At 43.9% G+C, this 11,630-nt stretch overlaps 3 protein-coding genes across 4 annotated transcripts; all 3 read left to right on the forward strand.

Moving 5' to 3' along the window:
- Positions 1-66: 66 nt before the first annotated feature.
- LOC125023809 (inositol-3-phosphate synthase 1-A-like) lies at positions 67-3,587 on the forward strand. The gene is given in 7 exon segments (XM_047611322.1): positions 67-105; positions 167-199; positions 201-443; positions 724-888; positions 989-1,102; positions 1,634-1,848; positions 2,886-3,587. Coding segments are annotated over 7 exon segments (1,008 nt in total). The 3' UTR covers positions 3,085-3,587.
- An 814-nt stretch (positions 3,588-4,401) lies between these two features.
- tpgs1 (tubulin polyglutamylase complex subunit 1) lies at positions 4,402-6,861 on the forward strand. The gene is made up of 2 exons (XM_047611241.1): positions 4,402-4,814; positions 5,703-6,861. The coding sequence occupies exons 1-2, from the start codon at positions 4,453-4,455 to the stop codon at positions 6,385-6,387; spliced, it is 1,047 nt and encodes a 348-aa protein (XP_047467197.1). The 5' UTR covers positions 4,402-4,452; the 3' UTR covers positions 6,388-6,861.
- A 1,097-nt stretch (positions 6,862-7,958) lies between these two features.
- On the forward strand, positions 7,959-10,856 carry LOC125023740 (putative nuclease HARBI1). Of its 2 annotated transcripts, none has more exons than XM_047611236.1 (4): positions 7,959-8,259; positions 9,031-9,579; positions 9,660-9,820; positions 9,919-10,856. In XM_047611236.1, the coding sequence occupies exons 1-4, from the start codon at positions 8,095-8,097 to the stop codon at positions 10,349-10,351; spliced, it is 1,308 nt and encodes a 435-aa protein (XP_047467192.1). In that variant the 5' UTR covers positions 7,959-8,094; the 3' UTR covers positions 10,352-10,856. The 2 variants fall into 2 exon arrangements, with proteins under 2 accessions (XP_047467192.1, XP_047467193.1); XM_047611237.1 differs by lacking the exon at positions 7,959-8,259 and adding an exon at positions 8,441-8,452.
- Positions 10,857-11,630: the final 774 nt, after the last annotated feature.

Raw genomic sequence — 11,630 nt, forward strand, 5'->3', positions numbered from 1 at the left:
GTTTTTATGTTATCCTATGTTGGTTTCACTGGTGTCGGCAGTTATATCAGTCCATTACACAGACTCATGATCCTCAGCGAGTGGCTGTATTCAAAGAGAAGGGTTGTAAGTGTAAGAAGAGTCTCAGGGGGAAAAGCAGCATTGTGAGCCAAGCTTTCCTCCTCAGTGTGATATAATGACCCACTCAGTGACGGACACTGTCTCGTTGCCTACTTTGCTTTCTTCAGGCTGGAGCCAAGGTGTCTCCCTCCACTCTGTTTGCAGTGGCCAGTATACAGGAGGGCTGCGCATACATCAACGGCTCCCCACAGAACACCTTTGTGCCGGGGGCTATAGAGCTGGCCATGCAGAATGGCGTGTTCATCGGCGGCGACGACTTCAAGTCCGGTCAAACTAAGATCAAGTCGGTGCTGGTGGACTTTCTGGTCAGCGCAGGTATCAAGGTGAGGGATAGGACGGAAAATAACTTCCCATATGTTTCTCCTTTAACCATCTCTTGTGTCAAGTTGCAAGACTGCAGGATAAATTAATAAAACATCCACATCTATCATTTCAAAAAGTTGAGAAAACCAATATAAATAAAAACTCCAAGATTGCTTTGTCTACAAACGTGTCAGGATTCCTTGCACTTTATTACTTGATATCATTTCCTGCAGCTACAGCTGCAACAGCCCCACTTCATGTCATCTAAGAGACCCTAATAAGTGTGTCTGCCTTTGACAGCCGACCTCCATTGTCAGCTACAACCACCTCGGCAACAACGACGGGAAAAACCTCTCGGCCCCGCAGCAGTTCCGCTCCAAAGAGATCTCCAAGAGCAACGTGGTGGACGACATGGTCCAGTCCAACCCCATACTGTACAAGCCTGGAGAGAAACCTGACCACTGTGTGAGTCGGAGACCCACACAAAGAGATATGATGAGTCCAGTATGTCTGCAGAAAGAAAAAAAGAAAAAAATCATCCATGTTATGTTCTGTTTAATTCCAGGTGGTGATTAAGTATGTTCCTTATGTGGGCGACAGCAAGCGTGCAATGGATGAGTACACTTCTGAAATAATGATGGGAGGCACCAATACTATCGCACTGCACAACACCTGTGAGGTCAGTTCAAGCGGTTTCAGAAACGAGCAGATTTCAGGGTAAAAACTCTGAGAGCCATTTGTCTTCATCTGACGGTAGCTGTAGAGCTGTAGAGAGGCTCAGGAGAGCTACAGCCGACTGTTAATCCTTCTTCATAGGCCTTATAGCTAACTCAAAGAGACGCATGCAGGGCGCTAACATGCTATAGTTATATCGTGTGCACTCTAGCTCCCCAGCATTACTATGCAAAGACATAACAAAGATAAGATGAGATAAGATAAGTTTCTTTTAAACATTCATAACGGAACAAATTATGTTTTAAATGCAGCCAGTTCAGATAACATTGTTAAATAGACCTAAAGACACCATGTGTTAAATTTGAAAATTGTCACCTTGATTGTTAATGATCCAGTAACAGTTGGTCTCATTCCATCTATATAAATAAAGCAAACACTGCATTAGAAAAGAGACTATACCCTGCCCAAAGTTTGCCTTGCTTCTTCTAAAATTGCACCGTTAAACTCAAATTCATCAGTCTTTTTGTTGTACCAGGACTCTCTACTAGCCAGCCCGATCATCCTGGACCTTGTCATCCTGACGGAGCTTTGCCAGCGCGTGACCGTCAAGCCCCAGGGGGAGGACTTCCAGTCCTTCCACAGCGTCTTGGCGCTTCTCTCCTTCCTCTGCAAAGCCCCGCTGGTCCCATCAGGGACTCCGGTCATCAACGCCTTCTTCCGCCAGAGGTCCTGCATAGAGAACGTCATGAGGTGTGGATTAATTAAGGCTTCGTTTTTTCCTTTAGGGCCATGACACGGCAAGCCAACGAATGCCTGTGGTGCTGTCCTTTAGTCTGACCTTTTAGGCAGCTTGCAATGCATATTTATCCCGAACAATTAAATACATAATATACCTTAACAACATCACGATCTTCTAAAATAAGACAGTAGCTCAGCATGATTCAAGAGAGTACTACACTATTTGATGGTTTGTCTAGAGTTGATCCTCTTGGCATGTGTGGCAGCTCATGAAGCAGTTGTATCGAACTATTATGTCAAAAAGTGGCTTCGTCACGTGACTAGTGATGTATGAATCACTTTACTGCTTCAGTCGTCATCGAAAACCTGTCACTGGTCTTTTGGTCTTGGCTCTTTGGGAGAGTTGAGTCGAGCCTATGAAGCAAATAGCAACTGAGATTTGATTTGACAGTGCATTCAGTACTAATTTATTCTATAACATAATGAATTGATGGTGCATCATGACAACTGCAGTCTTGTAAAACGTTTGTGTGGGTTCAAACAGTAACAATTTGTTCAAACTTTGTTCATATTTTAGCATCCAGCGTACTGAACTCTCACTAGACAACATCTTTCCAACTATTGGCAACCTTTTATTTAATTTAGAAATAAATATATTAATAAAAAAACAAATTTAATTGTGTCGGCTTGAAAACATACAACTACAAAGTGTAGTTGGAATGTGAATGGCAAATCAAATCCCATACAAGCATGGACAAATAGATGACGCATCTTGATTGTGTTATGTTTTATTGTCCTAATCGAGCACTGTGCCATTGTAGGTTCCAGTTATGAACCATTTTTTCAATCAACAAAGAGACTATTGCCACCTGCTGGTGTGCAGAGTTATTTCCTCCAACGCATGTGCAGAATTTTGGTCCAGACATCACGGTCGGCCTTTGCTGTCAGTAGTTCTTTGTCATTTTGGCGTGCTGTTGCCTTTACTTGTCGGGGACCCAGGCATTTGGTTTCATCGCGTTTAAACCCGTCTCCCACCTTGTCTTTTTCAGAGCGTGCCTTGGCCTTCCCCCTCAGAACCACATGATGCTGGAGCACAAGCTGCAGAGGAACTTCCTGCCTCAACCTGCAGCCTTCATCTCGGACGACGTAGCCTCTTTGAAAAAGGTTCCCGCCCTTACCAACGGGAGTCACAGACCGCTAACAAATGGCATATACGCACATGCGGACGATGCAGCTCGTGCATTATGACTGCAAGTACAACACTACAGCCCAAAACAGAACTGAAACTTAAGACAACTGAACATAATACCTTGTTTGAAAAGAACAAAGACCCTCATTGACCAATCATTGCTAAACCGCAACTTTTAAACCTTTTAGGTGAACTTAATTTAAATTTCAGATATTGTGCAGTAGGTAAAGTTTTTTTTTTCTTTTTCTTTTTCGTCTCCTCACTGATCTTCATTCATGTAGCATCATCTTGGGCTCACAGTTTTGTGTCCAATGCAAATGTGAAATATAACTGTACAGCATACTTACATATCTTTGAATAGGTTTTACCAGCCACTGTTCAACTGATCTTGCAGCTGTGACAATGGATCCGATAACTGCTGTACTGTATCTGTTGTGTTAGTGGATGTCCTGAGGGACATCTTCTTCTCTCTATTGTTGACATTCTCTGTATCCTCCCAGATGTTTTTGTGTGCCGTGGGCTATTTATATAATCAATAAACATTGAAATAAATCCACCTTAACATGTTTGACGAACCGATTAATTATCCTGTGTCTTTAAATTCCCTCTCATCAATTAGTTCTAACCGGTTAGTTAAAATGTGCACACACCACATTGGACACTGAGTATTGAAACTTAATATTATTTGTGATGCAAATGATGTGTAGTATTTTCCCCAGGAGAAGAGTTTTAAGAATCAATCACACAAATTGTTGTTTTTCCTCACAATGATCTGACAAAAGCAGAAATCGCCCAAATGTAAGTAAGTGCTTGGACACAGGTATTTTACAGTGATGGTAATGTTTTACTCAGAACTTAAAGAAAACATAATGAGGTCACAACAAACTGATGACACGGTCAAAAATACTCAAATAATATTTTGAATATTTGACTTAGCTCAGTATAGCATGACATGTAAAAAAGCCAGCTCGCACACAATTAGTTTTTATGCCACACAGGCATAAAGTGGAAGTGCTTGAAGTGTAAAGTGATGTAAATGCTGTTATTTTTCTGATAGATGCAGCTAGAGGATGCCTTTCGGTCACTTGTAAAAATAAATGTCACGTTTGCTTCTACTGCTGTTTGACGAGGATCAACCCAGTCATAGAAACTAATTCTTCTGAAGATCCATCCATTGTGCAAAAAATATATGACACATGGAAAGTATCGATCTAATCTAATCTAACCATGCACCACTGAAATATGATTTAGGATATATATATATATATATATAGTTTTCCCAGATGCCAGTTAATTGAATATAAAAGCTCATAATTACAACAAACTTTTATTCTGGTTTCCTGCTGAAAGAATATATCCCGAGAACACCCGTTTCCTGTTTGTCATCACTTCCGCTGCCGTTGCTGCGACACGGGACGTCAACAGCTATGGCGGACAAGGAGAAGCGCCGGGCCGGGGTTCCTCCTCCCGGGATGCCCGTGGGCAAATCCACCAAATCGGACAGCGACCGCGAGTTTCTGTCGCAGGCCGGAGTGGGAGACCTGCTGCGCGGGGCCATCCTGAAGATGGTCGAAGCCAGATCGGACGATCCCATCGGGTTCCTGGCCGACCACTTCTGCAACCTCGCCTCGGTGACGGACACCGGCACAGCTGGATGCGGGGACGAGGACCAGCAGCAGCTGCAGCAGCAGCAGCAGCTGAGCTCAGGCACGCACGGCGCAGGCGCGCAGGAGCAGCAGCGTCTCAACCGCGCGCTGTGGCACCTGCGGCTGGCGCACCACTCCCAGAGGTCTGTGCAACCAGTAGCATAAAGGCATAATAAAAAACTGCATGTCCTGATTTCTTTCAGTGCAAAAAAGTACATTGTGTAATTGTACTTTTAATGAACAATATATTTTATGAACAACTTATTTATTTATTTATTTATTAATTATTATTATTATTATTATTATTATTATTTTAGAATTAAGTGCAATATTGCTGCCATCTGCTGTTTAGTCTTTGCCTCAGTGCTGCGTTTTGTTTGCAATTCTAACTGAAATAGTGCAGTCCTGATAGAAAAATTGGGATTGGGTGCCAAGTTATTTGAATTTTGGCTTAATGTCTGCTATGCAATTTCTCACTTTTCATCCACACACAATTTATCCAGCAGGACAAATCAGACCCTCTGGCGGGCCAATTCTGACCCTCAAACCATATGTTTAACACCCTTGTCTTGACTCAAATCAAGCTTTATTTGTAAAGCACGCTTTAGAAGACAACGGGCAATCGAGGTGCTGTAAAACAACTATCACAATATGCAGGGATATAGTTACAGATGCTATGTAGGGAGAAGAAATAAAATGTGTTTACTTAATCATTAGTCAACATTTATTTTTTTTTCCCAGAAACACATTCCCATTAAAATTTTTTCCTCAGAATTTGTTAAAATATTATAGCAAAACCAGCAAATATTGACGCCCCAAATGTTGTACCTCTGAATTATAGAATTAAATGTATATAGGCTGCATCAAAAAGCTGCTTTGTGCCAAAGATATACAGAAATGAAGCCCTGTTGTGTTAACACTGATGTTGTCTCAAAGCTGAAAAAAGGTATGATGAAAAATAGTTCATTCTTTCTCAGCCATACACACTAAACAAAGATCTCCTTTCTGCTATCTCATTTTTTTCCACCCAGATCTGCCTTCAGCAACAATGTCCGCGTGGCCTACGACCTCTTAAACCTCACGGGGCCTCGAAGATGCGCAACTGAGGTTCCTGAAGGCCCTGATGGCTCCTGCACCGACAGCCCCGCTGACGGAGGCGGAGGAGGAGGAGGAGGAGGAGGAGGGGGAGGAGGAGGAGTGAGAGGGGGCCTATACTCACAGACTCTCGAGTGCCTGTGCAGTGAGGGTGGGGTCCCTGCCTCCACCTCCGCCCCGCTCCTGCGGCGCCTCCATTGCCAGAACCACGAGGCCGTCCCTTACGACGTCTTCCGCCACGGCGTGCTCACGTGCGCCGTTTTCTCAGACTACATCCGGCAGGCTCAGAGGCTCTACGCCGAGGTGTGCTGCCCGGACGAAGGGCCCGCCTCCCGGGCGCTCTGCCAGGCCGTGCTGGGAACCTTGAAGGAAGCTTTAGAGACCTCCCAGGGCTCTGAAGCAAACTGCTGTCTTAACGCTAACACTAAAGCTAACTCTTGTCTGGAGGCTAACGTGAAGGCTATCCGCTACCTAGAAGCCAGCGCCAAGATCTCCCCCTACAAGCTAGCTCAGGCCATGTCCGAAGGACAGACACGGGGATCCGGTGGAAACATGGACGCGAAGGAGTTTGAGAATGCAGCCGCAGAGTTGTTCATCACTCGAGTGAAAGTTGTGTCCTAAATTTTCTGACAGCAATAGAGAATATATCCTAGAGTAAATAATAGATAACCTTAGAAAAAGACTGACACTAAACTCACTAACTCCGCTGTAAAACACATCTAATGGCACTAATGAGAAACGCAAAGGCAGCTGTGCATGTTTGAGTATGTGGATGTAGACGTCTGTGGCCGTGTCTACACAGGCAGTTACTTTGTGAATGGCAAGGAGCTCTTTTCCTGTACTGTTTACTCCTTGATATCAATATCTAGGCTAATAATTTCTATCACTCTTCACCTCTTGACTGTGAAATGCTTGGGTTAGAAAATAACTCTCTGTATCTTCAGTGGAATCAACATTCCTGCCATGAACTCACATTCCTTTCAAACGAAATCACTTTCCTCTCTTGTTGAGACCGTCGGGGTTTACATGTCGTCTTCTGTTGCAGCAGAAAGTCGGACATTAAGGATGTCATAAAGGAAGATTTGTGCAAACTTATTGTTCTGTGTTTTTATATGAGTTGTGGCACTAAACACATGCGAAGAAAGAAAGAGCTCATATCACGCATTTGAAAAACACTTGCCAGGCTGGAATAAAGACGCTTCCCTTCACATGAACTGAAGGGACACGTGCGGGACGTAAAAGAGAGCAAACGGAACCACAGCTTCTCAAACAACCCAGTCTACCAGTTCACAAAAGAGTTTGTGATTGAAAAGAAAAACAGAAGCTTTACACCAATAAAAGTTCAAATTATAATAACTGAGGTTGAAAGTGGACGCTGATTCATTAAACTCCTCATTTCCAGGTTCATTAAAACCTTATTTTGGCACCTAATTAATGATCAGATCACTAAGCTAATACCACAATCCACTGAGCACATTTGGTCAAATTTATTATATTTTTTAATCTATACTGTATCTGATCACATGCTGCCTTCATCAGTCATGAAAAGTGTTGCACTGAACAAATAAAGTTGCATTACACTGAAAGACAAAACAATACATGAACACTGATCAGCCATGTGTGGAGGACCATTTCCAGTGATGTGATGAAATGCTCCTGTAAGTCATTATAATGAGAAATGCCTTAGTATCTCAAAATAACTAACTAAATAACTCTAAGGTCAAACTAATGACCGACACACGGTTTCTCTGTGAATTCCTCATCATTTAAACACACATACAAATATTATTGTCATTATTTTTTTATGAGTTTTCTTGGGAAATCCTTAGGAGATTAAGATCAGCATCAGAATTAGAATTTTTTTTTTATTTAAGAGCGGTACATAAAAATAAAGAGCAAGAGAATAAAATCACAAAAGTGGGCAAAAGCAGCATATTGTGTGCAATGGCGGGCCTAAGATGATTTAATATCCTAATATCTTTACACGTCAGGTGAGAAGAGGACATGGACAGGTTGAGGAAGACACTTGTACCTCAGGACATACGCCTATATACAACGACTCCCTGTGAGGAATCAACTAGACTGTAATTATATCTCTTATTATTATTATTATTATTATTATTATTATTATTATTATTAGTGTTTGTAATAGCTATCTATCAGCTTCAGTCGCTAGATGGCAGCACCACTCAGAGTAAAAGAGGAAGGAAGCGGAAGTAAACAAAAGACCGTTTTCCCACCACGGAAGCTGTTGCATCTCGTATTTGTGTATTTATTGCTTTCGCTTTATGTTTTGCGCGTTGCCTCCCGGCGGTTGAGTCGGTGGAAATGGAGGAAGAGGGGCCGCTGCGGTCCCTGATGTTTCTCATGACTTACATGCTGCTGAAGCGCCGGAGAGACATAAACGACGCAAACATCCAGAGGCGCAATGAGATCCAGAGACGCATCCGGCACCGACAGTACTTCTTCCAGAGACAGAGGAGGATGCTGCTGGTGAGTCGCTCCTTCCACCCGTGTCTCATCGCAGACCGCAAACAAAAATGCAATGCAATGCAGGTCCGATCGTTTTGAAATATAGCTGCATGTGAAGTTAAATGTCATTGTCCGTGCTTCTCCAAACCTGTCATGTGAGATGCCATATCCATTAACTCCAAGTAATATAAAATGTCAGAGGAGGATGCTGCTGGTGAGTCGGTCCTTCCACCCGTGTCTCATCACAAGTTAAACATAAAACTCTATCATTTTTATACGTATAAACTAGACATAAATAAAATTAAAAGATAAAAAGTAAATATATGTTTCGCCATTTTGTTCTTATTATTAATTGTATCGTAAGCAACAAGAGGGAAAGTCTCACAAACCACAGCAGGATGTTGTTTTGTTAGAATATTTAAATACATAAACGTATGATTTAAAAGTCTCAGTAGACTCAAAATGACACAAATTTGTTTTATGAACAGAATAAGGATTGATTTTACTTCACTGTAAATGGAAAACTACACTGACATAGTCAAATCTAATGAACTTGGTGAGAAGAGTGAATTCTGTGTGAAATTTATCCAAATCTGGAAATATTTTATTGGATACTACTTTGATTAAATTAAATTAAAGACTGAGGCCATCCTTCTTTTGAGAAACAAAACCTGGAGTCTCTATCAGCCTGCCTACTTCCCTTTTTTTCTTCTTCTCCTATGTTATGTTTTTCACGTTAAAAAAAAAAAAATACACTATTTCATTTTGTTGTCTTCGTCTTCTTCTCCTTAGATTATGATAGCTGGAGGTCTCCGCTCCAACGTCCGCATCCGCACCCGTCCCTGGACCACCACTCAGAGGACCGACTGGTGGGAGCGGGTGGTGATGACGGAATTCCAGCCCTCCGATTGGCTGGACAAGTTTCGCATGAGCCGGGAGACGTTCTTCTACCTGTGCGACAAGCTGAGGCCCCGCCTGGCTCGCCAGGACACCAGCTTCCGCCTGGCGCTGCCGGTGGAGAAGCGCGTGGCCGTGGCCCTGTGGCGCCTCGCGTCCAACATCGAGTACCGCACCATCAGCACCCTGTTCGGCGTGGGGAAGTCCACCGTGTGCAGGTGCGTCAGAGACATGTGTCACGCCATCGTGGCGCTCCTCAGCTCCATCTACCTGCGGCCCCCCAACGAGCAGGAGATGGAGGATTCGGCGCAGCTCTTCCTGTCCCACTGGGGCTTCCCCCACTGTGTCGGCGCCATAGCAACGCTCCACACGGCCATCATCTCCCCGTCAAACAACGCGTCTGACTACGCCAACCCTGCCGGCTGGCTCTCGGTGATGTCGCAGGTAGATATTCGTCTGCTCCTGCTATAAGTGCGTGCTCTCTGCTTGTCGGGGTTTGACAGCTTGCTTCTTCGTGTTCTCAGGTGGCTGTCAGCGGCCGGGGGCACTTCTGGGATGTGTGTGCGAGTTTCCCAGGCGGGACAGATCCAGCTGACATTCTACAGAACTCATCGCTTTGGGCCACAGCTGCAGAGGGTGGACTCTCACCCGCCTCCCCACTGGTTTTCATGGGAAAATCACTCAGGTAGATTCAAGATTCAGTTGTAGTTTGGACATTTTTTGATAAAGAGAGGTTATTTGACGAATCGTGAGGGTGTTTAAAATTCTGTTTACAATGTCCAGGTATGTGTTGCTGGGGGAGTCCTGCTACCCGCTCCAGAGCTGGCTGCTGAAGGCCTACCCCGAGGAAAAGGGCAGGAGGTCGAGCCGAGCAGCGCTGAGCAACGCCCAGCAGCTGTTCAATCGGCAGCTGGACCGGGCGCTGCGCGTGTCCGAGGAGGCGCTGCTGCGTCTGAGGGCGCGCTGGCAGTGCCTGAGCAAGAGGAACGACTGCGGACTGGACGTGGTGCCCACCATGATCCTGGCCTGCTGCATTCTGCACAACATGTGCGAGTCCCACGGGGACGCCTTCAAGGCTGAGTGGCAGGGGGAGGTGGCCGAGGCGGAGAGCCCTCAGCCCCGACACAAGCCGCTCCTCTCGACCGGCATGGACCAAAGTAACTCTGAGGAGGTCAGGCGCCTCTTCTGTGACTACTTTGAACAACAGAGCAACTGACAAATGACTGAAAAATCCTGTACACCTGCTTATATATACTTTATATTTTTATTACACTACTAACATGACAGTCCTGTCTTGCCGCACTTGTTCTCCCGGTACGTGTAAAAGGACGACAGTGCGAGCATACGTCTCAACTCATAGTGCAACCTAAACACACACAGACATTTAAGCTCAGTTTGCTTTAACACGAGCCAAATGGGACAGTTTGGAAACATAATAATCACATATGCATTAATGCTGTCTTTTTTTTGTTGGCTATCCTTTTATTTATACCTCATGGGGGATGATATTTCTCTGCCTTTTGGATTTGGGGGGATATTTTAGGTGCAGTTTAAGGCACCGTAGCCGTGAATGTAGCCTTGCAGCTGTCCATAAAGTCATGGTTTCACTGGGACTCGAACCCAGGAGCTTCCTTGAAATGAAAAAGAAAAGACATTTTTACATAATATTATTTTTGTACATTTTATGTGGTGCATCACTGTATAAAGTTTCTTTGTAATGAGATATGTGTGCATCATTTTTCTTTTACTTTATTGCACTCACTTCAATAATTCTTCAGTCACAAAGAAAAAGATTGAGAATGAAGTGTGTGCAATTCTCCTCTACGGCCACAAGATGTCATTGTTACCACACCACACGGATATTATCCCTGCTCGCATTATCCTGCAGATTATTGATTGAATGATGAGCATCCACTTATTGAAATCCCTTCTGTTTTAATATTTTAATATGCTACGCTGCAGCAGCTGGTGTTTTTTTTTTCTCAGCTATGCTGGATATTGTGCAGCCTGCATGCAAACTGCATGTAAGAACCCCCCCCCAAAACACATCTTTTATCAGTGAATGCATTCTCGCTTTTTGCATCTCATCGACCCAACTCGAGAGCACGGAGTCAGATCCCACCCCGAGACCCGCCTCGTTCATTCAATTGGTCTGCCACAGGCCTGTTTCATGCAGCCCTCCATCTGTCAGTCAACGTATCCCCAGTATCCTCCTCCTCCTCCTCCTCCTGGCTTGGCATCATCCTGGTGGGGTGGGCGATACTGCAAAATTTTGTATCGATTCGATACCAAGTAAATACAGCACCAGTGTTGCCGATACTGTACTTATACTTTTCACTTGCAAAAGCAGTTACTTTCATGTAGAGCGATGTATCATCAAAGTCCAAATTTTAATGATTCATTTATTTTTTTAAAAACATCTTGATGCTTGACTGATATTGTTTTTAATTAGTTTTCATGACTGTCAAGTCAAGTCAGTCAAAACAGCATTTATT

The sequence above is a fragment of the Mugil cephalus genome, chromosome 17 (assembly GCF_022458985.1).
Source record: "Mugil cephalus isolate CIBA_MC_2020 chromosome 17, CIBA_Mcephalus_1.1, whole genome shotgun sequence".
NCBI classification, from domain to species: Eukaryota; Metazoa; Chordata; class Actinopteri; order Mugiliformes; family Mugilidae; genus Mugil; species Mugil cephalus.